The sequence below is a fragment of the Labeo rohita genome, chromosome 17 (genome assembly GCF_022985175.1).
Source record: "Labeo rohita strain BAU-BD-2019 chromosome 17, IGBB_LRoh.1.0, whole genome shotgun sequence".
Lineage (NCBI taxonomy): Eukaryota > Metazoa > Chordata > Actinopteri > Cypriniformes > Cyprinidae > Labeo > Labeo rohita.
Window position 1 is genome coordinate 52501 of NC_066885.1, and position 25194 is coordinate 77694.

At 42.5% G+C, this 25194-nt stretch overlaps 4 protein-coding genes across 6 annotated transcripts in view; 2 read left to right on the top strand and 2 right to left on the bottom strand.

Moving 5' to 3' along the window:
- Nucleotides 1–830, top strand: part of dnaaf2 (dynein axonemal assembly factor 2) — a 2310-nt gene extending 1480 nt beyond the window's left edge. The window contains exon 2 of the mRNA XM_051132761.1: nucleotides 73–830. Coding sequence (XP_050988718.1) covers nucleotides 73–456 — 384 coding nt within the window. The 3' untranslated portion in view covers nucleotides 457–830. The remainder of the gene's footprint in view (nucleotides 1–72) is intronic.
- An 852-nt stretch (nucleotides 831–1682) lies between these two features.
- lrr1 (leucine rich repeat protein 1) lies at nucleotides 1683–7172 on the bottom strand. The gene is made up of 5 exons (XM_051132550.1): nucleotides 7023–7172; nucleotides 6563–6757; nucleotides 6381–6479; nucleotides 2203–2930; nucleotides 1683–2115 (listed from the first exon to the last, which is right to left on the bottom strand). The coding sequence occupies exons 2-5, from the start codon at nucleotides 6728–6730 to the stop codon at nucleotides 1860–1862; spliced, it is 1251 nt and encodes a 416-aa protein (XP_050988507.1). The 5' UTR covers nucleotides 6731–6757; nucleotides 7023–7172; the 3' UTR covers nucleotides 1683–1859.
- klhdc2 (kelch domain containing 2) lies at nucleotides 6771–11881 on the top strand. Of its 3 annotated transcripts, none has more exons than XM_051132549.1 (14): nucleotides 6771–6962; nucleotides 8146–8364; nucleotides 8473–8558; nucleotides 8630–8747; nucleotides 8837–8949; nucleotides 9064–9145; nucleotides 9220–9303; nucleotides 9380–9460; nucleotides 9563–9621; nucleotides 9727–9836; nucleotides 10616–10688; nucleotides 10763–10850; nucleotides 11155–11207; nucleotides 11286–11881. In XM_051132549.1, exons 2-14 carry the CDS (start codon nucleotides 8158–8160, stop codon nucleotides 11395–11397), a joined length of 1266 nt encoding a protein of 421 aa, XP_050988506.1. In that variant the 5' UTR covers nucleotides 6771–6962; nucleotides 8146–8157; the 3' UTR covers nucleotides 11398–11881. The 3 variants fall into 3 exon arrangements, with proteins under 3 accessions (XP_050988506.1, XP_050988505.1, XP_050988504.1); XM_051132548.1 differs by lacking the exon at nucleotides 6771–6962 and adding an exon at nucleotides 7227–7303; XM_051132547.1 differs by lacking the exon at nucleotides 6771–6962 and adding an exon at nucleotides 7264–7424.
- LOC127179244 (ribosome quality control complex subunit NEMF) lies at nucleotides 11863–25181 on the bottom strand. Its single transcript, XM_051132541.1, has 32 exons — nucleotides 25014–25181; nucleotides 24832–24900; nucleotides 24292–24394; nucleotides 24059–24184; nucleotides 22585–22733; nucleotides 22438–22505; nucleotides 22267–22356; nucleotides 22070–22143; nucleotides 21902–21972; nucleotides 21710–21785; nucleotides 20918–21058; nucleotides 18746–18954; nucleotides 18486–18677; nucleotides 18340–18403; nucleotides 18172–18260; nucleotides 17986–18089; nucleotides 17844–17906; nucleotides 17442–17554; nucleotides 17305–17362; nucleotides 17059–17117; nucleotides 15361–15481; nucleotides 15012–15255; nucleotides 14886–14928; nucleotides 14754–14803; nucleotides 13540–13675; nucleotides 13377–13454; nucleotides 13010–13195; nucleotides 12883–12915; nucleotides 12525–12631; nucleotides 12389–12432; nucleotides 12218–12297; nucleotides 11863–12141 (listed from the first exon to the last, which is right to left on the bottom strand). The coding sequence occupies exons 1-32, from the start codon at nucleotides 25070–25072 to the stop codon at nucleotides 12064–12066; spliced, it is 3177 nt and encodes a 1058-aa protein (XP_050988498.1). The 5' UTR covers nucleotides 25073–25181; the 3' UTR covers nucleotides 11863–12063.
- Nucleotides 25182–25194: the final 13 nt, after the last annotated feature.

Genomic DNA, 25194 nt, shown 5'->3' on the forward strand with positions numbered 1-25194 from the left:
CTAGTAATGCAGGAGATGTGCTATGAAGTAGATATTAGTGATGCTCTAATTGTTACTCTTTCTCTGTGGAAGTTTTCCAGCGAATCTGAAATCCAAACCCGTGTGACGGAAAACGACGAAGATGGAGACGTCCATGAAGGGAGCGTCGCCCCGGGGACAGAAAACCAGCTGCTGATGACACGCAATAATACACTGATAAACCAGCAATCCAGCAGCTCAACTAACCAGCAGGATCTGATTTCTTCTCAGGACACTGAAAAACCAAAGACAAAACATTCTTCAGAAGACCACGAGAGCGACACAGCCGAGCGATTCGTGGAGACCAGCGTCCGATCGGCTGCTGCCGGCTCTATTTTGAGAGAGATCGACCCTGACGGCAGAGACGTCTTCATCTGCAATCACAAGACCTCGGCCGCCTTGTGTTTCCAGAACTCTCTCTGGTCTGATTTGGACTAAACATACAAGTTTCTCTTAACTAACTGAAAGTGTGATATCACATTATTAGGGGTTTATATTCAAGAATGTCTTTTAGTTTTAGTTCAGACACAAGTTTCAAAGTAAAGTAGAAGTCTTTGTTTAGTTCTGTTTAGAAATAAACTTGAAATACAGACTGACCTTTTGGGGAGAAATGGGGGAAAGAAAAAAAAAAAAAAAAAAAAAAAAAAAAAAGGCTGATTAAAATAAAGGAAACTGAATGAACAATGAAATAAGTCTGTTAAAGGAGAAGTTCACTTCCAGAACAACAATTATAGATAATGTACTCACTCCCTTGTCATCAAAGATGTTCATGTCTTTCTTTCTTCAGTTGTAAAGAAATTATGTTTTTTGAGGAGAACATTTCAGAATTTTTCCCCATATAATGGACCGATATGGTGCCCCTGAGATTAAACGTAAATGCAACTTCAAATGGCTCTAAACAATCCCCGCCATGGAAGAAGGGTCTTACCTAGTGAAACGACTGGTTATTTTCTAAAAGAAATTACAATTTCTATACTTTTTAACCTCAAATGCTTGTCTTGTTTCGTCTTCCTGAACTGTTTTTTCCATTTCAATACAGTTAGTGTATGTCGAAAAACTCCCATCTCATTTTCGCCTCCAACTTCAAAATCACCCTACATCGCTGCATAAGTACTGACCCAGTGTTTATAAAGTGAACATGCAAAGATCATCAAACGCCCTTTACAAAAACAGGTAAAACAGCGATGTAGGATGATTTTGAAGTTGGAGGAAACAGTGAGGCGCTTTTTGAGATGAGGATCTCATCAATGAGATGAGGAGCTTTTTGATGTACCCTAACTGTCACGAACCGGAAAAAAACAGTTCAGGCAGACGAGACAAGACGAGTATTTGAGGTTAAAAAATATGTAAACTGTCTTTATGTTTTGAAAATGACCAATCGTTTCACTAAATAAGACACTTTTTCCTTGGCTTTAGAGGCCTTTGAAGCTGCATTTAAACTGCATTTTGGACATTCAAAATCAGGGGCACCATTGAAGTCCACTATATGGAGAAAAATCCTAAAATGTTTTCATCAAAAAAAAAAAAGCAATTTCTTTTTTTTTCACTGAAGAAAGACATGACATGATCTTGGATGACAAGGGGGGGGGGGGTTACATTATCTATAAATTTTTGTTCTGGAAGTGAACTAATCCTTTAAATGAAATCATCAAATCATGTTTCTTTGGCACCTCAAACTTTTGTTTTAATGACTTTTATTTATTTCATAAAACACGTTGTGACGCTGTAGTTTAAAGGTCTTTTGCACAAAACTGTCCTATGAACAAACCCTTAAACATTGAGCTGAAAGACGAACACAAACACCGAAACACCAAGCGCACGAGAGCGCGATCGTCGCGTCGTCATCTCAGGTCGCGCTGCACGCAGCCGTCCATGAACTCGCAGTAACACATGAGCGAGCAGAAGTGCTTCTGCACCGGAGCTTCTGTGCCGCCCATGTTGTCCACCAACACCACGGTGTGAGACACGAGGTGCAGGTTCATGCTGACGGCCGTCTGGATGTAGGAGTTGATGCACGTCCGACCGCAGTCGCACGCTTTAAAGAAGTCCAGCTCGTGACACAGGTGGAACGGGACGACGTGAGGGCCGTGCGGGATTCTGGCACGAAGAAAACACAAGACAAGAACACAGCGTTAGCAACAGCTCGTGACGTCGGCAGACGCAAAGCGACGGAACGGGCCTCACCTGAGGTCGACCACGGCGCGAGACGCCAGCTCCTGCAGCGTCAGCGGGAATGTGAGGTGAATGGTGTGGTCCAGAGCGTTGGCTTGAGTAAACGGGTTGCCGAACAGGTCCAGGTTCTCCAGGCACAGCTTCCTGAAGCTCGCAGGAAGTACGGTGAGCTGGTTATGAGCGGCGGACAGGAAACGCAGCTTTGAGAGGCGGCCGACGTGAAAAGGGAGCCGCACGAGTTTGTTATCGTCCAGTTTGAGGTTCACCAGCTGCCGCAGCTGGCAGAAGCGAGCGGGCAGGACCTTCAGCCGGTTCTGACTCAAGTCCAGATGCTGAAGCGACGTCTGCAGAGTTGAGGAGCACAGGCTTTCGCTGAAGCTCTCCAGGTGGTTGTTGTGAAGAATCAACTCGGCGAGGCAGCTCAGGTCGCCCACGGTGGACGGCAGCGTTTTGATGTGGTTGTTGCTGAGGTCGAGCCGGCGCAGCGATCTGAGCGACAGCATGCGCATGTCCACGCGTGACAACCTGCAATACGACACCTGCAGCTGCTCCAGCGAATACGGGAAGCTGGACGTGAGCGGATAGTCCTTCTTGGACAAAATGCTGAGCTTCTTCTTGGGTTTCTCGACATCGCGGGCACGGGCCGGGCCGAGGGCCGACAGGGGGAGGGAGTCTGTGTCAGTTCCTCTGTGTGCCAGTCGGGCGGCGGAGAGGAAGTTCTTCAAGCTGCTGATGTCGGCCTGTTCGACACACACAAACACAAAAATCAAGCGCACACCTTTTTAGGAAATGTTTTTTAAAGGAGAAGTTCACTTCCAGAACAAAAAAAAAAAAAAAAAGTATATACTTTTTACACAATTTATACACATTTTAACCTCAAATGCTCATCTTGTCTAGCTCTGCATGTACTCTTTGTATTCCGGTTCATTACAGTTTGGGTATGTCAGAAAACTCCCGTCTCATTTTCTCCTCCAACTTCAAATTAGCTCTACATTGCTGCAGAAGTACCGACCTAGTGTTTACAAAACAAACCTGCAAAGAAGATCAAACGCCCTTTACAAAAAAGGTAAAACAGCAATGTAGGACGATTTTGATGCTGGAGGAGAAAACGAGATGGGAGTTTTCCAACATACCCTAACTGTATTGACCCGGAACACACAGTTCACATGGAGCTAGAAAAGCGCATTTGAGGTTAAAAACGAATAAATGAATTTTTTTTTGGCTGGGATCATTTAGAGCCCTTCGAAGCTGCATTTAATCTGCATTTTGGAAGTTCAAACTTGGGGGCACCACTGAAGTCCACTATATTTAGAAAAATCCTGAAATGTTTTCCTCAAAAAACAATTTTTTTTTACGACTGAAGACAGACAGATATGAACATTTTGGATGACAAGTGTGTGAGTACATTATCTGTACATTTTTGTTCTGGAAGTGAACTTCTCCTTGTGCGGTTTTCATTGTGGGTTGTACACTTAAGGTGTTTGGGGTCTGTAGAGACCCCACGCAACAAAACTTAATTTTGTAACAAAATAATAGTTTTTTTCTAAAACAAAATTCATTTTTCTGTTCATTAATGTTTTTACTACATTTGTGTCAGTTTTGGAGGATTTATTATGATTTTTTAAATTTATATAAATTAATAAATAAATATTTTTTTTAATAGGTTTTTATACAAAAACAGCTTTTTGTGTAAAATTCACTTTATGAAAGACCCACATTTTTAACTTTCATTCATGGTATAACCTGGATCATTTGACATAGTTTGGTGTAAGATTTTTGCTCATCATTTGAAAAATGCCGGTTTAAAAATAAAAAATTATCATTTTTACCAGTAGATGGCTGCAGAGCTCCACTGTTTACTATGTGCTATTTGACTAACTAAAAGACATCTTTTTACAAGTTTTTCAGTGGGAAAGGAAAGGATGTGACGTGTGGCCAAGTATAGTGACCCATACTGAGAATTTGTGTTCTGCATTTAGCCCATCCAAGTGCACACACACAGTAGTGAGTAGTGAACAAACACCCGGAGCAGTGGGCAGCCATATTGCTATCGCTGCAGCGCCCGGGGAGCAGTTGGGGGATCGGTGGCTTGCTCAAGGGTCTCACCTCAGTCGTGGTAGTGAGGGTGGAGAGAGCGCTGGTTATTCACTCCCCCCACCTTCAATCCCTGCCGGATCAGGGACTCGAACCTGCAGTGTTTCGGTTGCAAGCCCGATTCCCCAACCATTAGGCCACGTCTTTTTTTTTTTTTTTTTTTTTTTTTTTTTTTTTTTTTTTTTTGATTTTGATTTTGATTTTGATTTGAATTTTTGGATTTTATCTACAAATGAAATCACAATTATACAAATAAAAATTACTTTTTGTCAAAGTAATGGATGAATTGATAAATTTTGAATGGATGAATTTTGAATCGACATTTTGTTGGTTTGATTCTAATCATAATGTAACTATTGAAAAACTGATTTTTTTTTCAGTCTAAAAAATATTAAACTTTGACAAAAAGTAAATTTTTATTGTTATAATTGTGATTTCATTATATGTAGATATCAATCCAACTGAAAAAAAATTTAAAAAGATATCTTTTTGTTGGTCAAATAGTAAATAGAGGGCAGCCATACTGCTATCACTGTGGCGCCCGGGGAGCAGTTGGGGGCCTTGCTCAAGGGTCTCACCTCAGTCATGGTATTGAGGGTGGAGAGAGCACTGGTTATTCACTGCCCCCACCTTCAATCCCTGCCGGATCAGGGACTCAAACCCGCAACGATTCAATTGCAGGCCCGATTCCCTAACCATTAGGCCACGTCTTTTTTTTTTTTTTTTTTTTTTTTTTTTTTTTGATTTTTTGATTTTTGGATTTTATTTACATATTATGAAATCACAAATATAAAAATAAAAATTACTTTTTGTCAAAGTAATGGATGAACTGATACATTTTGAATGGATGTATTTTGAATCAACATTTTGTTGGTTTGATTCTAATCATAAAATCATAAAAACTGTTTTTTTTAGTACAAAAAAAAATTAAACTTTGACAAAAAGTAATTTTTATTGTTATAATTGTGATTTTATTATATGTAGATATCAATCCAACTGAAAAAACTTGTAAAAAGATATCTTTTAGTTGGTCAAATAGCAAATTGTAAATAGTGGAGCTCTGCAGCCATCTACTGGTAAAAATGATATTTTTTTATTTTTAAAGCGGCATTTTCCAAATGATGGGCAAAAATCTTACACCAAACCATGTCAAATTATCCATGTTATCCCCATGAATGAAAGTTCAAAATGTGGGTCTTTTATAAAGTGAATTGTACACAAAAAGCTGTTTTTGTATAAAAACCTAATAAAAAAATATGTATTTATTAATTTATATAAATTTTAAAAAATATAATAAATCCTCCAAAAATGGAACAAATATAGTAAAAACATTAATAAATAAGAAAATAATATTTGTTTAAAAAAAAAACTATTACTTTGTTAGAAAATTAAATTTTGTTGCATGGGGTCGCTAGAGACCCCAAAGATCTTGAATGTGACTTTTTTTTTTACACTAATATAAAATCAAGATATCACTCCAATTTTTTTTTTATTTGTAGATCTAGATAGTGCTGACAGCTGTACCAAGTCTCATGTCATTTCGACAAAGAGAACATTTTTTAAAAATTAAGCGAAAGTCATTTGCGGGTCAAAATGACCCCGAAGACCGCACAAGGGTTTTAATAGCATCCATACTCTATTTAAGCAAAACCAGGTCTGTGCAGGAACTAGAGCGACGCCAGCAGATATTCCCCTGACATCTGAGAATCAGGTCACATCACAGTTGACCAGTGGGTACTGAGTTAAAACTTAAAATGATCACCAATCTGTACGAGTAAAAACTGGATAAACAGCTCCAGTAAAGCAAAAATCATTGCTCAGAAAAGAGACCTTGATATTTGCAGCAGACGACTGGCAGAGAGGCTGGTTCTAGTGATTCTAGGAAGGTAAACTTCCAGTGGGACTCCCCTTATTTAACATCAGATGGAGAAGAAATACAGATTCACACAATAAACCCAAACCCTTAGTTCATACACTAGTTGAGAATGATTATTTATCAGCTAAATAATATCCTAATGTCAGTTTGCTGGCTTCAAGACTACAAAACACAAGAAAAACTGCACTTCGGGTGATGAGATGAGAAAGCACATCTTTACTTTACTCAGACAGATGTCGATGGCGGGTTCCTTCAGCCGAACCGTGGCTTTGCCCTCTTCCACAAACCACGTGAAGAACTTCTCAATGTTCTCCTTCAGCTGCAGAGCAAACAAACACAGACTCAAGAGCTGATCGACACGATCTGCCACAGCGCAAAGATGTGTGTCAAACAGAAAGCTGCCTTGTATTTGGATCCGCTGCGGTCTTTGGCGGTGCAGATGAGCAGATACAGGCTCCGGTCCACATGTTTCCCGATGGATAAAACCGCGCGGCTGGATCTGCCTTTATTCTTCAGCCCGAACGACGGCAGCATCCGATTAACGACCTCCACATCACACTGCAGCTTCATACTGAACCGACACACGACCTGACCTGCCTGTGAAACAAGGACAGACCACATCGAGGTCGCACACAGGGTTAACGCTAGTCGTGTTTGGGTTAGTTAGCTTCTAACGATCGTAAAGCGTGTCGGATGTTTTGCTTAAAAAACGATGGATTTCTCCAGTAAACAACAACACGACACACCAGTTCAAGTACTGTGTGTGAAATACTGGATTGGGATCCGATACGGAGACTAACTGGTTAGTATAATTCGTTACATGTTTGGTAAATAAGCTCAGACTTAAAAACAGTAAGCGAACCTGAAGTTCTGAGGCGCTCCCTCTTCTCTCTTCTTCCCTTCAAATCGATTAATCAGCAAACCAGCAGATCCATAATAAGTCCAAACTCACGCCGATTGATTAAAATACCCATCTGGACGAACAACACGGTTTAATCGTGTTTAAAACGGCACACTTTAACGTTGTTTCATGTTCAGGCTGTTGCGTAACGCGCGCTTCTATGCGCCGCACATGCGCAGTGAAGGCTGTGACTGTCTGACCTCACTAATATGGCGGCGTAATTTTACCAGGAGATATTTCCGGTGAGGCCTTTCTGCATTAAATAGTTTTAATTCATGCGAGCAGTGCTGCTCACGGCAAGCTACTTTTCATGACTCATTCGTATAAACCAGAGAAGCGACAGCATTACTAGTTTTCATTGGTGTGAGTAGTTTTCTGTCATTATTCTGTTGCGGTTAGCGCGCATCAGCTGCTCTGTCAAAACAACACGATCAGTGACTGATTGGCGAAGGTAGTTTACTCGATTTGATCAACAGTACTGACCATTTATCAATTAAAATAGTTAGTTAATATGTGCTGAAGATGACACGGGCAGCTGTAATAATATACACGGACCATATGAAGCTCAGTAGAGGAGTTATATTGTAAATACACGGAGGATATTTGTGACCCCGGACCACAGAACCAGTCATAAGGGTACTTTTTTAGATTTATACATCATCTGAAAGCTGAATAAATAAGCTTTTCACTGATGTATGGTTTGTTAGGATAGAACAATAATTGGTCGAGATACAACTGTTTGAAAATCTGGAATCTGAGGATGCAAAAAAATCTAAATATTGAGAAAGTCACCTTTAAAGTTGTCCAAATGAAGTTCTTAGCAATGCATATTACTAATCAGAAATTAAGTTTTGATATATTTACGGTAGAAAAATTTACAAAAATCTTCATGGAACATGATCTTTACTTATGACTGGTTTTGTGGTTCAGGGTCACATATTGACATGGACTGTCTGTTCTTATGGGGCTGTTATAAGTGTGTGTGTGTGTGTTGAGATCTGTAAAGCACCCTGCAGATGAATGCACTGATGTGCTGAATGCTAAACTGATGTTTCATCAGTGACATGTACGGATCTCATTCTAGTGCCTGTCTGACATGGAAGAAGATCTTGCACCAAACATGGAAGATGAGGATGATGAAGATGACTTTGAATGGGCGGCAGGACAGGAGGAGGACGGAGAGTTTGACTGGCTGGAGGAGGAGCAGGAGGAGGCGTTTGTGTCCAGAGAGCGTCCGGCGGAGCGCAGCGGCCACGTCGCGGTCACTGACGGCAGCTGCATGTTCGTTTGGGGAGGATATAAGGTACGCGTTTATTCACACGTAAGGTCTGAATCAACCCGCTCTTCGCTCTGTCGCACCGAACCGTAGTCATTGTTTTGAAGGTTGACGTTGTCACTGTCATTTTATCAGAATGCTGATACCGAAGCTGCTGAATTTACGGACTTGTATTTGCCGAAGAACGAAATCTGGATATACAACATGGAGACGGGAAGATGGTAAATCATCCTGCTGTCACATGAGCCACACGAATGAGATCCGGACGCCGCTAACGGTGCGTTATTTACAGGAGAATGAAACGTTCGGAGGGCGACGTGCCGAACTCCATGTCGGGCAGCTGCGGCACGTGCGTGGACGGCGTTCTCTACCTGTTCGGCGGCCATCAAGCCAGAGGAAACACAAATTTGGTGAGTCTTTCTCCTAAAGGGAGATACTAGAGGCAGCTGTCAGTTTGGGAAAGTTGAACAAATGTTGTTTTTTTCTTTGGTTTGCGCAGGTTTACCGTCTGCCGCTGAGAGCGTCTGCGCTCCGCTGGGAGAAGATGAGCGATCTGACGGGCCTGGCGCCGACGTGCAAAGACAAGCTGGGCTGCTGGGTTTACAGAAACCAGTACGTGTTCATCGAGCGGCTCTACGGAGCGGCCGAGACCCGTCAAACCGTGAGATGATCTTATTAGCGAGATCCCATGACTTTCCTCCAGCTGTTTGTGGTCTGTTTCCGCAGGCTGGCGTATTTCGGTGGCTACGGCTACATCGCGCAGCCCGGTCACAGAGGAACGTTTGAACTAGATGAAAACTCATTCATGGTGAGTCCGTCTTCACCGCCGGCCGCCGCGTGAGACGCGACCTCAGACCAGAAATCGGATGTCGTGTTTTTCAGGGTAACCACGCGGGACGAGGCTGGAACAATCACATACACGTTCTGGATCTGGAGACGTCGGCGTGGAGTCAGCCCATCACAAAGGTGTTAAACCTGTAATTCAGGTACGATGGTGCGGATCTCACGTGATCCGGTCCTAACGCTCTTCGTGTCCGTACAGGGGGACGCTCCGTCGCCACGAGCCGCTCACGCCTGCGCCACCGTCGGAAACAGAGGTTACGTCTTCGGAGGACGTTACATGGTGTGTGTTTGCGTGACTCGCGCTGTACTCGTCCGTCCATCGTTACGGTAACGTCACCTGTCTTGTACCGTGATTTGCGTTCAAAAGCTGCATCTTTTGCAGGATCATCGGCTGAATGATCTGTACTGCATCAACCTGGACACGTGGGAATGGAGCGAGATGTACGTTCAGGCGGACGAATCTGGTTAATTTTACGTGTTTCTCTTCGGGATGTTCTGGATGCTCAGTGAAGGCTCAGCGGTCGTCTAAACTTGTGTTTGTTTCAGGTGCGTTCCTCAGCACGGTCCCGTCGGCCGCTCGTGGCACTCGTTCACCCCGGTGTCGGCGGATCACATCTTTCTGTTCGGCGGCTTCACGACCAACAGAGAAACACTGAGTGAGTGACGCAGCAGGGCTCTACAGTGCGGCCGAAAACTACTGCGTGTGATTTTGAACAAATATTTAGGAGCGTCAGTGCAACTGACCCCATCAGTATATTAGTGTTTGCGCTGAGGGGAGATTCAAAAGGTTTCTATGTGTTTTTAATAATGAATCACAGACATATCTGACGAATCCTTTCATAAACAAAGTGTAAATAAGAGACCGATTGTGCAGTGTAGAGAGCTTCATTCATTATAATGGAACTTTGTGATGAACTAAGATGAGTGACAGATATTTAATGATTTTAAGGGAGTTTGTAAATGAGACATTGATTTAATACAACAGTTCAATAAACAAGAAGTTAATATGAAGTGACTTACATTGTCACAACTGAGCCGCTGCACATCTCCATTCACACACAGCGCTGTTTCCTTTATGAATGAACGTGCGTTTTTAAACGAATCTAGTGAGTCATTGATTCACTTTTTACCATTCATAAAGAGTCACTTGCTTTATTCCTGAATGAATCAGCCGTTCGAACGTATCAAATAAATGAATGATTCAGTCATTAAATCAGTGACTCGCCGCCACCTACTGGCAGATTTAGTTTCATTACTAAAGCATCTTTTCAGTTATTTAAATCTTTTGGTATTTTTATATTCAAAATGTTATATTTAAAACATGAATTTATGAATTTGATTGCACTCGGCTCCTAAATTTTTTAAGCGCAGAGCCCTGCACACCTCCACCTGTGAATGAAAACGAACGCTCTTCATTAAAGTGTCTGTTTTGCAGGCGACGGCTGGCTGTACTGCGTCAGTAAGAACGAGTGGAAACCGTTTAAACACGAGCACACGGAACGGCCCAGGTGCGTCTGATATTCGTCTCGTTCGCCGTCTGCGTTTGCAGTCAGCGATGCTGATGTTTGTGTGTTTTGTGCAGACTGTGGCACACGGCGTGTTTTGGTCCTGACGGAGAAGTGTTCGTGTTTGGAGGATGCGCCAACAACCTGCTCTCTCATCAACAGGCCGTGAGCAAAACACCAATATCTACTTCCTTATTATGCTACTAATGCATGTTTGACTGAAGAACTCCAGAGCTAGTGAGTAGAAAACAAAAGCCCTGTAGTTAAGTGTAAATGTTCAGTTGTAGTTTTGAGACAGACGGACGCACAAGACGGTGTCAATGTAGGACAGTTTACAGATTTGGGATCAATCACTTGAAATCCTGCATCTGTGGGTCAGGATGTTTTCTCAATTGTAACTGCTGTATTTACTCGAAGCGTCAGTCTGAATCCACTGAGATACGATCGTTTCTTCCGTTTGTATTCACAGGCTCACAGCAACGAATTACTGGTGTTCACCGTTCAGCCCAAATCTCTGGTCAGGTGAGTGATTTCACCGAAGCGTCACACTTACCGTCTTCGATGCTCTCTGAAGTTTGATTGTGCCGTGTGGATGTCCAGGTTGTGTTTAGACGCGGCCGTCCTGCACCGTAAGCGACTGGAGCACATGTGGGACGTCCTGCCCAAAGCCCTGCTCCATCGGCTCAAACAGAGAACCACGGGAGACTCCTAGAAGACAATCGCACGCGCGCTCGCTTTCAGAGGAGAATGAGAGGATCTGTGTGGAAAAACGAACGAGAGACTTTTATGATGGGTCGGTGTCGTATCTCACACGGACTGGGAGAGTCAATGTCATTTAAGAATGTAGCAGAAAAATGATTTATTTCAGCAGTTTATTAATACCACATCTGCATTGAAAACATCAAACACCGCTCAATGTCACAATTTCTAATTGTTACTAAACAATCAGCACTTCCTGTACAAAAACAGCAGTGGGGGGGATGAACTGAAAGATCTCGGTCTGTCAGCTCAGTCCGCTTCACAAATGTACAGAATCTTCAAGATTACAAACATTCTGAGAAACTCTCATGATCCGTCACAACTCCAATCCTGATTTTCTGATGCAGATTTGTACAAAAAGCCAAAATTTTGTATCTTTTCATTTCGCTGTCTTTTTTTTTTTTTTTTCCAACATGGAAAATAAATGGTGAAACATTCATATTTATATTGTTATTTTATTTATTATTCAATGCAATGAGTTGATAAGGGAGAAAATATTTGCTTGCAAAAAACCCTTAAAGCTGTTCTGTTACAAGATATAACATAAACAATCAGTCTTTCGTAAGGCAATTAAAAGCATTATGGGACGTGATCAGTGTTTCATCCAGGATCCAGAGCTTCACTTCTTCTTTGCTGCTAACAGGTTTGGTGCGGAAACCTTGACTTTCCCAGGCATGTTTCTGGACAGATCCGTGTCCTGCAAAACAGCAGCGTTACGTCACCTGACGCGTTCGGTTCAACGATCGGATTTGTGAAACGTGAGCTTTAAATACCTTTACGCTCCTGAATAAATCCTTCTCTCGTGCGCTGGCGTCTTTACCGCGCATAAAGCTCAGCACGGCGGTCCGGGCAGCTGCGGCCACAGATCACAGGACATTTAGTGCACTTACCACGTTTACATACAGATTTACAGCACTGAAACTCTACATTAAGACCATCTTTACCTTTCCCCTTTTTCTGAGTGCCTGGAGTTAATTTCACTTTGTACCTGGAGTCAGGAAACAGGTTGTTGAGAGTAAATCACTGGTATGTATGAGATGAGTTGATGATCTGTTCACAATCACACTGTTTAATACACACTTGTAGTTGGACAGCGCCATGTAAGGAGCACAAACCGGCACCGCGAACATCAACACGTCGTCCGGATGAGGCAGACCGGTCAACGAGTCCAGAATGTTTTCACTATCCTGAAACAATAAAACAATCAAATCGTTAAACAACATTCAGAGCCACAACAGATCAAAACGAGACCGAATACAAATATCCACAAATAAAGCTCAAGTCACTGATCGTGTTCAGTTCACACTGATGCCGTTTTTCTCTCGGATCCAAACGCAGCAGCTCAAACGACTGGGAGCTTTCAGTAGACGACACGTGTGATTCACGGCGGCTGCGGGAAGTTTAATTTCTGCTTGCTGTTTGTTCTTGCTTCACTCACCTCAGCAGCAGGATTGTCCGCGTCCTCCGTCTCCTGCAACACACAATCAAGACTCGATCACTCTTTACTCACACGTGTATAACGTTTGATCTGTCAGATATTACGCGTCATGAATCGGTGCTGTGACCTTGACGTCTTGATCTCCTCCTGCGGGATCTTCGGCAGCTTCAGCGTCGTCTTTCTTCCGGGCCGTGTTCTCGGCTTTGGGCTTCACGGCTCCTTTCTGGGGAGGCTGAGGTTTCTTTACCGCTTCTTCTTTCATTTTTCCTTTCTTGCCCTTCTTTGCTTTCTCCTCTTTATTGGATCCTGCGGACTGTTTTCACGACAGTGTGAATGACAGACACACGACGACAGAAACAAGCATTTCTCTGTACAGTATGTGCTCATGGGAAACGCTGCCCGTTCCTGCGGCTGCTGGTCTGGTGAACTCGTGTTATTTGCGAATGTTCACGCACTGGATCTCAGGATACACTTGAACCGACTGTGATACTGACCCCCAATAACTTCATCATCATCTCTCTGTCCTCTTCATCCTGGTCTTTGTATTTGTCCTTCATCTTCTTCAGCTTGTTCTGGGAAAAACGGCGACAGCATCAGCGTGCGACACGTCAATAACACGTGACTGTATGAAGATCGCAGGTTGATTTGTTTAATTACCTTCTGTCCTCTCTTCAGCGGCTGACTGGCCGCTCCGTTCTTGCACGTCTGCGTCACGCTCGGAGTTTCCGGCGGTTTGGAGTCGGATTCCTCCGGATCGTCCGTGTTCTCCTGTTTCGGCTTCTTCTTCATGTCCCTGATGACAGCGATGGGCGATTAACTAGTTGTGCTGCTCTAACGGATCAGTCTTTGCTCAAGATTGGCTTAAAAACTTACAACATTGTAGAACTTGTAGGACTGACACTGACACAACATTATTATCTTGACGCTCAAAGCGGTTTACGCATTTTTGAAAGAAGGTATTAAATAGAGAATTAAATACACACTGAATTAGCCACTGATATTGAATTAAATAGTTAAATAAGACACGACGGTCCTTTAAGGGTGTTTTATAGATACATTTGAATTTGTCTCATTTGATGAAGTGCATCATTAAGTTTGCTTGAGAAACACAATTTACTGATCTGCTACATAACACGACTCTTGCTCTTCTGAGCCAAAACGTAGTCAGTATCTCCTCCTAGAACTTTAAAGCTACAAGCACCAAACTCGGGTCAGACCTTCAGACTGGTCTGTAGTTGGTTGCTGTATGTTTTTTAACTGATCCAGCTCACGGTTTTTAAAACCAGACTATCAAAACCATCTTAAAATCCCATACACTTTCATTGAGGGGGTCAAAACTTTTACATAAAGAGCCCTATGGTGCATCTAAACTGTTTACTGCTGTAACAAAGCTCAACAACTCACTACAGCTAAAACCAGCCTAAGCTGATGGGTGGGTTAGCTGGTCTCCCAGGCTGGTTTAAAGGTGGTTTTGGCCACTTTTTTTGCTAGAAACATGCTAGTGATATGCTAATCATGCTACAGTCATGCTATAAACAAGCTAATCATGCTAGCAACATGCTAATAATTTGCTAATCATGCTAACAGCATCTTAGTAAATTGTTAATCATGTTAGCAACATTCTAGCAACTTGCTAACCATGCTAACAACATGCTAGTAACATGCTAATCATAGTAGTAACTGGCTAATCATGGTAGTGACATGCTAGTAACTTGCTAATCAGGTGAGAAACATGCTAATCATCTCAAAGTTTGTTCTCAAACTCTACTCATCCAGTTGATTCTGTTATTTTCCTGCCGCTCTGAATCGATCTGTATTGCGTAAAGCGCTACAGAAATAAATGTGAGCGTCTGGCGTTTCTCGAGTCTCACCTGCGCTGTTTGGCCGTCAGGTGCTTCTTGCCTTGAGTCTCTGCGTTCACCTGCAGGACAGACGCAGCTGTTAACCAGCGTTTAACTCAAAGCCGGTGATGGGCTCGTGTGATCTCAGCGCCTGTAACTCACCTGACGTGAATCGTCCTGTTTGAAAGCGTCGCTCTGAAGAGGCCTGTGGAGAAAGACACAAAACAGCCAACGCCTTCATAAACGTCCCGTCATACGAAACACAACGACTGTCTGAACGTCCGTCACCTGTTGGGCTGCAGGTGTGACAGCGAGATGTTCGTGTCCGGAAAGCTGATCTCGGCGCTCCGATCTTCCTCGTCTCGTTCTTCTGCCGCGTTCTCTTCCTCGGTCTGCCGTTCGTCCGTCGCGCGGCACGTTTGCCCGTCGTCTTCCGTTTCGTCCTCGTCTCTGACGTCTTCGCGGGTCGTCATCTCGTCCGGCGTCCCGCAGGACTCCCGCTGCTCCTCACCCTCGTTCCCGCTGTCCTCCTCTGAGACGCAATCAACCACACAAACACCAAACAGACGTTAGATCATCTTACAGAAGGCTGGAGAACGAGAGATGACTGGTGACGTTAGTGAACGTGTGCCGACACCTAAGAGTTCTTCTCCCTCCTCCAGGAGATCCGCAGTGCTGGAGGTCACGTCCTCCTCGTCCTCATCCAGCGTTTTCATCTTCCTCTCTCCACGATGTCTGAAAACACTCTGATCGTCGACCTACGATCAAGACGCAAAGAGACAGGAACACCGAACGAGCGACGTGAGCGAGTGTTGATTGCGATCACGTGACCGCTGATAACAGCACAGATCTTCAACTCTTTCTCTGCCGCTGACAGAATTTTCTTCTTTCCGTGATTTCACTGTTGTACGCGGCGTATCACACATCATCTCAAGGAGTACTGAATCGGCTACAAGTTTGACTGCAACATATTATAATCATTGCTGTTAATAGTGTTTACCTTCTGTTTTATTTCATGTCATTAAGTAAGTTGGCTTCTTCTTCTGAGACTAACATTTTCAAACGCTACTCCTCCTACAGCTTTAACTCTACAAACTCCAGACTCAGCCCAGATCTTCAGACTGATCTGATCGAGTGTGCTGTGTCTTTTCTAACTGATCGGACTTACTAAAAATCGGTTTTCCTAAAAATGACGGTTAAAACTGGGAAAAATCCCATAGACTTACATTGATGGAACGTTCAAATGAGCCAACACTATTCAAACTCCCAGAATCCCTTGAGACTCAATCAAACTTCCCTTCTATGTACTGTATTTCTAATCCATTCAAACTCATTTAATCTATCATTAGCCAAGCCTAACAACCAGAAACATGCTAGTAACTTGCTAATCATGCTAGAAATACGCTAACAACATGCTAGCGACATGGTAATCATGCTAGAAAATTCTAGTAACTTGCTAATCTTTAAAACTACTTCAAACTGAAAACCTTCAAACTTCTAGCTTTTAAGACTTTTTTCTAAATTCCTGTTTTAGCTTTCTTAAGCCAACTTCAAAGTTTGTCTTGACAAACTTTTTTATCTAGTTGATTTTTAATGTACATTTCTGCCATATGTACATCAACTTGACGTAGACACCACTAAGCTGCTACTAAATATATTGTAGAAACTTTTAATTTTATGTGAAGCTGCTTTGCAAAGATTTGTATTGTGAACAGTGCTATACAAACAAACTTGAATTGATTCTCTAGATCAGGGGTCACCAAACTTGATCCTGGAGGGCCGGTGTCCTGCAGAGTTTACCTCCAACTTTCCTCAACACACCTGCCTGGAAGTTTCGAGTATACCTAGTAAGACCTTGATTCGCTGGTTCAGGTGTGTCTGATTAGGGTCGGAGCTAAACTCCGCAGGGACACCGGCCCCCAGGACCTCGTCTGGTGACCCCTGCTCTAGATGGACACAGCAGCAGATGCATGTGTCAAATAACACGATCATCAAACAATAAACAGCACAACGTTACCGAATAAATGTCTGGTTTAGGACTGTGAAGCTTTGATGGAAATGATCGACTACATCTGTTCTGAATCCAATACGGTCAAAAACTGCATCTTTAAAACAATTTGTTCAAAATGCATCTTTTTTTCTTTTTGAAACATGAAGCTTGAATAAAATACATTTTAAAATAAATTTCTTTTGACATATTGCACGTTTAGATATTCATGAAGCAAAATATTCTGAGGGCCATGACATTTTTGTGAAAATGATCAAAATGCTTTTTTTCATGAACACCGGCAGGGAAAGAGTTATGATGTCATGGTTTTGTCAGCAGCGTCTTTACCTTGAACAGAAACCCAAAGCCCATGATCAGATACGAAGGAGGCAAAAAGTTTTTCTTTCCTGTGGAAAAGTGAACAAAAACATGAATCATTTCATTTTGTAAACAACTTTTAAACAAAGCACGAAACAAATTTTCTGCTAGAAGTGGGATCCAGACACAGGAAAGACCTCCTCCTTTTACTTTTGGCTCTCTACCTGTCGACGTAATACATATTTATCCATATAATGACACACAACTCTTGCTCACCTCTGATCATGAAGCTTCCTGTGGTCAGATACTCTCCCGTCGGCGCGGTTTTGGACACCTGTAGGAAAGAAAGCACGTGAGCGTCTGGACTCATCTCGACACCTGATTCCATGTGCGTCGCCGCCGCCGCCGCTCACCTGGTTATGGTGAACCCACCACGCGCTGGTGATCACTTTAGCGTCCCACGCCGCGCTGTAGCACACGGCCATCGTACCGGCCTCGGTTAGCGTCCGGGGCGGAACGGGCTCGCCTGAGAAAGAGCAACACGCTCAGAAGCTTCAAAGACACGCGTCACGCAGATCCTGAGTTTCACACGTGCATGACATGGGTTCAACTCCCAGTGAATGCAGGAAATTCAGTGCGTCGGACAAAAGCCACCTGATCTTTCTATTGATTTCTATAAACTATGTATAAGAGTCAGCTATTTGTGAACAAATGTGTTTTAGTTCAGGACGGTCACACCAACTGAATCAGATCGGTGTTCATCATTTTAAAGCTGAGGTCAATGGTAATGACACCGGTGTCGTGCGGGTCCTCACCGGTCGGGTTCTTGATCACGCAGCTCGTGGCTCCGTGCAGATCGGCGTGAACGTAAACGTCCCCTGAGGAAACACAACACACGATTCAGAGAAAGCGACAAACCCACGGGAAACCATCAGAGCGGAGGATCTTGGCTCTGACCTGCTCTCAGGTAGCGCTTGACGATCATCTCGTTCTGCTGCTGGTCTCGTCCGGCGATGATCAGGTAGTTCTCCGAGCTGACGAACCACAGAAACTTCTCGAACCTGCCCACAAAAGTGCCGGATTAGAAAAACACACACGGCGTTTGCACGTGCAAAGAAAGCTCGGACGGATGTTTGGCTTTACCAGTAGACCTTCCTGGCCTTCTGGATGCTGGTCACTGTCTGCACTTCTTTAAGTGTTTGTTTGGTCTTTTTCTCAGCAGATTTGAAAGCCTTGAGTCAAGACAAAGACAAAGCAGACATTCAACAAACCCTTCGACCCACGTCGTCCACCGGTCACGTCTCTGCTTACCTTCTGTGCCGCTTCCACGGTCTTCTGCTCTTTTTTGGCCGCGCTTCTCTTGTTGTCGTAATACCTGATGAGAGACTCGTATTGGAGTAAACGCGTCATTCAAACACGAGCTCACGTCTGATCGCGGTATTCACACGTAAACTCACTTCTTCGCGTTGGCGTAAGCGGAGAGATTGAGATCGACGTCCACCAGAACCGGTTTGTCCTTGTCGACTTTTCCTTTCTGTCCTTTCTCTTTGTTCTTACCCTTTTTCCCCTTCAGCGCTTCCGTTCCCTCTGTGGCGTTTTTGGCGTCCGTGTCTTCTGCCGCTCCGTCCTCTGAACCGGCGTAGGGGTTTCTGAAAGGGAAACGAGGATGCGGTCAAACTGAAACGCTATGAAGTGGCGTCTGGTGGAAATGTCTCACTTGAGCAGCATGGTGATGTGATTGCTCTGCAGCTTGAGCTCTTTAATGGCACAGGCCACGGGATCGCCGGCCGCCTGAGCTTCCTTCACGATCTGACCGATCTCGGCCCAGTCCACCTGATTGGCCAACGCGCTGCGCACCACCTGAAGAGCTCGGTCCACGATGTGAAGATTCATCTCCACCAGCTCTCCCTTCAGCCGGTCCACTTCCTACAACACGAGACGCGACCAATCCACACGAATAAAATCAGATCTTCAGATCTAGCGGAGGGGTTAAGCAAGCTTGGTCCTAGAGAGCCGCCGCTCTGCAGAGTTTAGCTTCAACTCTAATCAAACACACCTAAACAAGCTCATCAGTGTCTCCATGATTATTAAAACTACAGACAGGTGAGGTCTTTTCAGGCTTGGAGATGAACCCTGCAGGACAGCGGCTCTCTACGACCAAACTTGCCCACCCAGGATTCACACAGATACTGCAAAATGAACTTATCAAACAGTGTCTTTCAAATTCTAATAAAGATAAACAGATAGATAAAAATAAACTGAGATAACAAAAAAATACAGTGCAGAACATGCAAAGTATGTAATGATGAACTTAAGAACAAAAAGGAGAGAAATAAAGCACATAACATTTCAAATGAACTGTTATTCTGACAGCAGCAGCTGTGATACCAATTTAAATATATATTTTATATAATTGTACACATTAAAACAAGGGTGTAGGTTTGATTTTGGCATTGGTGGAGACAAAACGGCAGGCTCTAAATCTCTCTTTTCTTTAATCAGAGTTGATTTATTCTACACAAATACATGAAAAGTTAATCCTAAAAAAACTCTCTCTCTATATTCATGCTGTTTTCCTAAGATGAACTTTTGTTTTGTTTTAAAGTTTGGCAACAGATTCCTTACTCAAAAAAAATATATAAAAAACACATAGTGACTATAGTTTTTACTATAGTAAAACTGTGTTTTTGTAACTGTACTGCCACTGTTTATTAAAAATAAATAAATAAATAAATAAAAAGATTCGCGAACCCGCTCCGAAGTTCCGATCTAAATCAATAATTCGCGATACGCGTTTGGGAATTTCCCATAGGAATTAAATGATTCGCGATTTGAACTCCTGATATGCATCAAAAGATTCGCAAACCGCGCTCCAAAGTCCCGATCTGAATTAAGAGATTCGCGAACCCGCTCCGAAGTTCTGATCTTAATCAAATGATTCACGATTCATTTGAACTGAATGATCGAAGTCACGAGTTTGAATCAATCAGAGCGATTCCGGCGTTCAATTGAATCGGTTCATCTGTTCTTCGTCTTTTCTCGCGTTCAGTCATGTTTACACGACACTGTCAGCACTACTACTGGTTTATCTCGCTAGTTTGATGACATTAACTGAAATAAGCGAAACAAGTCTGATGTTTACAAATGAAATATCCATATTTCCAACACAAATCTGCTCCATATTGAGGTGTGGTAACCGGTTTACTGCTAACTAGTGAAACACTCCATTAATATGACGAGCTGCAGCTCAAAATACATGTTAGATGGAAACATTGTGCATTATGATGGAGTTTGTAGCTTCATTCACTAGATTTGAAATAGTTTGAGCTGCAGTTCAATAGGAATCAGTTGAAATCATCCAGAGTCACCTCACACCATTCAACACAATCTCACATTTATCACTATATGTTTAGGAATAAATAGTTATGAAATGACTGTTGTATGTGATTGTATTAGTCTATTATGGCATGGTGTGGAAGATGAATTCTAGCTGGTGAAGTGGAGTTAATTACGACGGTGATCGTGAGCACTGTAAACACTGAAAAGGGCCGTGGCTGCATAAACTCAACATCAGACGGGCTGCAGCATTAATTATGCCTAAAAACATATGTGCTTAATGAAAAAATTAAACACTTATTTCATAGATACATTGTCTTTCAATAATTCAAGCACTTTTCAAATGCCAAAAAAATCTAATTCAAGTACTTTAAGCATCTTGTACAAACCCGTCCTAACCCTGTTCTAGTGGAATGATGCTACTCAGCGAATGAGAGTTTAATGACTATTTAATCATGCAGTGAATCACCACACTCTATAATGTGCCTCTCACGGTTAAAACCTCTCGCGTGCTGCGTTACAGACGTAAGCACAGACTGATCTGGAGTCAGACCTGAGCCTGATGAAGAGCCTCCAGCCGCTGCTCGTGATCTCGTCTGACGTTGTCCAGCTTCTTCAGCGCGTGTTTCTCCTGCTGCAGCGCCTTCATGTCCAGCTTCTGACTCTCCATCTTAGAGAAGAACTCATCAACTGCCTGTGATCAAACATACGGAAGACTGTTTTTTATGTATTTTCCAAAAAAAAAAAGTCTAAGGCTTGAACAGCTCCGCTCCAAACAACTAGAAATATGGAAATATTTTTTTCTGTACCTTCTGATCACACTGCAAAAAACAGTGTGATGTTCTTCCTCAGTATTTTTGTCTCCTTTTCCAGAGCAAATGTCTAAAAGATTCTTACATCAAGATACCTGACATTAGTCTTGATTTCTGAAACTGATCAAAATGAATCGAGTTTATGATGAAAGCAAGGACAAATATGCTAATAAAGTCAGAAAAATAAACTTAATTCAAAGGGAAAATACATTTTCTGACCCCACTCACAGATGTTTGTTCTTGTTTCAATCATAAACTCGCTTCAAGTGACTGTATCTTGACTTCAGGATTTTTAGATATTTGTATTTGAAAGCAGAACAAAAGTACTGAGCATGATATTCTTTTTCAGTCTGTGCAACGACTTCATGAATGTAAGACTTTCAAAGGCTTCGTTTAAGGAAGGGCAAATTAAGACTTTTTAAAACCTGCAGAAGCCCATTAATGATCCCTCTTGTTTTTCTAAATTAGGAACATCATGCAGATTCTGCAAACTTATAACATCAACACATTCCTGCAGTGTGTGCCGCACAAACCTTGTTAAAAGACTCAAACTCAACAAAGCGGCTCTTTTCATGTTGACAAAAGAGAAACGGATGAAATTCTTCATATCTGTTAAACAAAAGAGGATCCGTTATTGCACATGACAGAAAAGCTCAGTGTGTTTATCCGCAACATGATAAAATATGAACGGAGGAAAGAAGAGCGATGAAATCAGATCATCATACGTGAGCAAGTCTTCGTCGCTTTTATCCGGACACATGCTGGGCTTCTTCTCACTTTTCTGAATGATGTAGCCCTTTAAAGTGGACAGATACGAACAGATGAGCGTTCATATAACGGTCGAGGCGCAGCAAAGGAATACGCTCTCTACGTCATACGTAAGACACGCTCACCCTTCCGCTGAAGTTGGCCGTCTTCTCCATATAATCTTCAGCCATCTGCAAGGCCTCCAGGATCTTTGGACTTACTGCAAAAGACAAAATGACTGTTTGATTCCTTCTGGACCTTTCCTCAAGAAACCATCATAACACACAGCTACTCCACCAAACAGGAACTGCTATTGGTTTACATGAATCCAGATGATTTTTACCCTGAGTCACATCAAACTGTCCGTCCACTTTACAGAGGCCCGGCACCCCGACCGCCATGAGACAGTGTTCGATGAGCGAGCCGCCGTACGCTGCACAAACACACAATGATCAACAACACTGTCTGTCTGTGTGTGTGTCATTTACAATAACACATAAAACACGTGACATACGCAGATGAGGATTCAGAACTCTTTTCACTTGCTCTCCACTCTGAGCTTCAGACAAGATCTCTGAGAGTCTGAGAAGAGAAACACACGAGTCGTGATCATCCATCATGATAAACACACACGTTTTCATCCGCGTGACGCGACGTGTACCTGCTCAGGCTGATGAGAGGCTCCTCTGGTCTGGCGTTCTCCACGGGATACCGTTCCCTCACAGCGATCTTCACATCCTCAGCCTCTGCGGTGCGGAAGCGAAGTAGATTCAGGATGGTGAACTGATGGTCCGTCAGGATGATGTTCCCCTGAGAACACACACACACACACCAGTCATTCTCAGGGCTCTACAGTGCTGTGACCATTTCAGTGGCATTTGCAACTGAAAAACTACTGCGTGCGACTATGAAAAAAATATTAAAGCATTTCAGCATATTTGTGTTTGCGCTGAGGGGAGATTCAAAAGGTTTCTACATGTTTTGAGTAATGAATCACAGACATATCTCACCAATCCCTTCATAAACAAAGTGTAAATAAGAGATTGATTGTGCAGTGTAGAGAGATTCATTCATTATAAAGGAACTTTGTGATGAACTAAGATGAGTGACAGATTTGAATGATTATTGAGTGAGTTTGTAAAGGAGATACTGATTTAATACAACAGTTCAATAAACAATGTAATATGAAGTGACCTGCATTGTCTGACTATAACACTATTGCCTGATTTTGCTCTGTTTCGTTGTCAAAAATAGTTTGAAACAAGTCACAACTGAGCCACTGCACATCTCCATTCACACACAGCGCTGTTTCCTTTATGAATTGAACATGCCTTTTTAAATGAATCTAGTGAGTCAATGATTCAATTTCCCATTCATAAAGAGTCACTTGCTTTATTCCTGAATGAATCAGCCGTTCGAACGAATCAAATGAATGAATGATTCAGTAATTAAATCAGTGACTCGCCGCCACCTACTGGCAGATTTAGTTTCATTTTAAAGCATCTTTTCAGTTATTTAAATCTTTTAATATTTCTATATTCAAAATGTTATATTTAAAACATTAATCTCAACTTGAATTTATGAATTTGATTGCACTCATGTGACCGCTGAGCCTCATTGAACATGAAAATACACCTACAAGACACTTTCGAGTTCTTCTGTGCACCTCTGCAGTACTTGTGGTATTAGTCTGTGTAATTAATTTTGTTGATGATTTCATTTGATTGGTAACTTATTCTTATTGTACTTGTTCTTATTCTGTTGTTTTAATTAGATGTTTTAAATGGCTTATAAAATATGTTTTTTTAAAACGTTGACATACTTTTAATAAAGTTAGAAAAATGCCATTACAAAGGTAAAAACAAAATTCGACTTTAATTCACTTTAAGGAGTCAAATATCATGTTGTAATGGGAAGGCTGATTTTTATCAGATTTTTTTATTATTGATTGGAAGGTGCGTCTAACATTTTGACTGTGCTCCTAAATGTTTTCGGTTAAAAGCACATGTGCTGCTAAAAACAAAAGTAAGCCCTGATTCTGCCTCAGCGGCGTCACGTGATTATTTCATACAGGAACTCACATGTTCTGATGAACATGTCACTGACAGTGTTAATGATGATAATGAAGTTCTTACACGGTCGTACAGCTCCAGAATCAGGTGATACGCCGCCTCGTCCGATCCGAACTGAATGTCCACGATTCTGTCCACGCCGAGCTGCTTCACATGAACCAGACGCCTGGACTTGAGATGCTTCCGGCACTGACAGGATCACACACACACACACACACACACACACACATCAGGAATGTCAATTATGGGTTTATGGATTAATGATAATTATAATACAATCTGCAGTGTGACTGTACTTTCATGGCGAATCCAGACGGCATGATGTTCTTGGGCCAGTCAAACTCAGTGCAGTGAATCCTGATGCCAGACTCGATCAACAGCACCGATTTAGAGTCGGGCCTGAGAAAACACACATGAGTATCATATTATGTACAATAAAGCACATTTACATCATCTTTAATAGCACAGAATAATAGACAGCAATGTTCTATTGTGTTTCATCACACATTTCCAAATCACAAGAGTGTGTGTGTGTGTGTGCTTGTTTTTGCTACATTGTGGGGACCAAATGTCCCCACAGGGATAGTAAAACTTTTTTTAATTTTTGACATTGTGGGGACTGGCTTGAGGTCCCCATGCGTACAAAAGCTTATAAATCACACAGAATGAGATTTTTTTAAAAAAGTAAAAATGCAGAAAGTTTTCTGTAAGGGTTAGGTTTAGGGGTAGGGTTAGGGTAAGGGGATAGAAAATACAGTGTGGACAGTATAAAAACCATTGCGCCTATGGAGAGTCCCCACAAAGATAATAAACCAGACTGTGTGTGTGTCACTCACTTCTGCAGCTTGATCAGGTATGTTTTAGTATCGATGTCATAGATGTTGTTGACTCTCATCCCGACACAGCTGCACACATAAACACACACGATCAACATTATTAGTCTGAAGCACATGAGACACTTACAGCAGATGAACCCGATCACAACGATCACTGAACTGATGCTGTTCATGTTTCTTACTTGGCATTGATTTCCGCAATCGCCGCCCTAATATCCACCGTATTAAACCTGCTCTTCATGATTGCTTTTTATGAATTAGGATCACAAACTCTTGAGCTCCAACATCTGACACGAGACGGGCTCCGCTGCGCTGCTTGTGCGCATGTGCATCTGCCTGTGTACGGAAGCCCGTTTGCGTTTT

Bases quoted from the DNA above. Each gene is read 5' to 3' on its own strand.
- lrr1 (XM_051132550.1), bottom strand. From the start codon at position 6,730: ATGAAGCTGCAGTGTGATGTGGAGGTCGTTAATCGGATGCTGCCGTCG. The intron at 6,480-6,562 runs GCAGCTTTCTGT...TTTGCTCTGCAG, and splicing joins GCAGCGGATCCAAATACAAG to CTGAAGGAGAACATTGAGAA. The intron at 2,931-6,380 runs GTAAAGATGTGC...TGTGTCGAACAG, and splicing joins TCGACATCTGTCTGAGTAAA to GCCGACATCAGCAGCTTGAA.
- klhdc2 (XM_051132549.1), top strand. From the start codon at position 8,158: ATGGAAGAAGATCTTGCACCAAACATGGAAGATGAGGATGATGAAGAT. The intron at 10,851-11,154 runs GTGAGCAAAACA...TTGTATTCACAG, and splicing joins TGCTCTCTCATCAACAGGCC to GCTCACAGCAACGAATTACT. The intron at 11,208-11,285 runs GTGAGTGATTTC...GTGGATGTCCAG, and splicing joins CAGCCCAAATCTCTGGTCAG to GTTGTGTTTAGACGCGGCCG.
- LOC127179244 (XM_051132541.1), bottom strand. From the start codon at position 25,072: ATGAAGAGCAGGTTTAATACGGTGGATATTAGGGCGGCGATTGCGGAA. The intron at 24,185-24,291 runs GTACAGTCACAC...TGATCCTGTCAG, and splicing joins CGTCTGGATTCGCCATGAAA to TGCCGGAAGCATCTCAAGTC. The intron at 18,261-18,339 runs GTAAGCAGAGAC...TCTTGACTCAAG, and splicing joins CCGTGGAAGCGGCACAGAAG to GCTTTCAAATCTGCTGAGAA.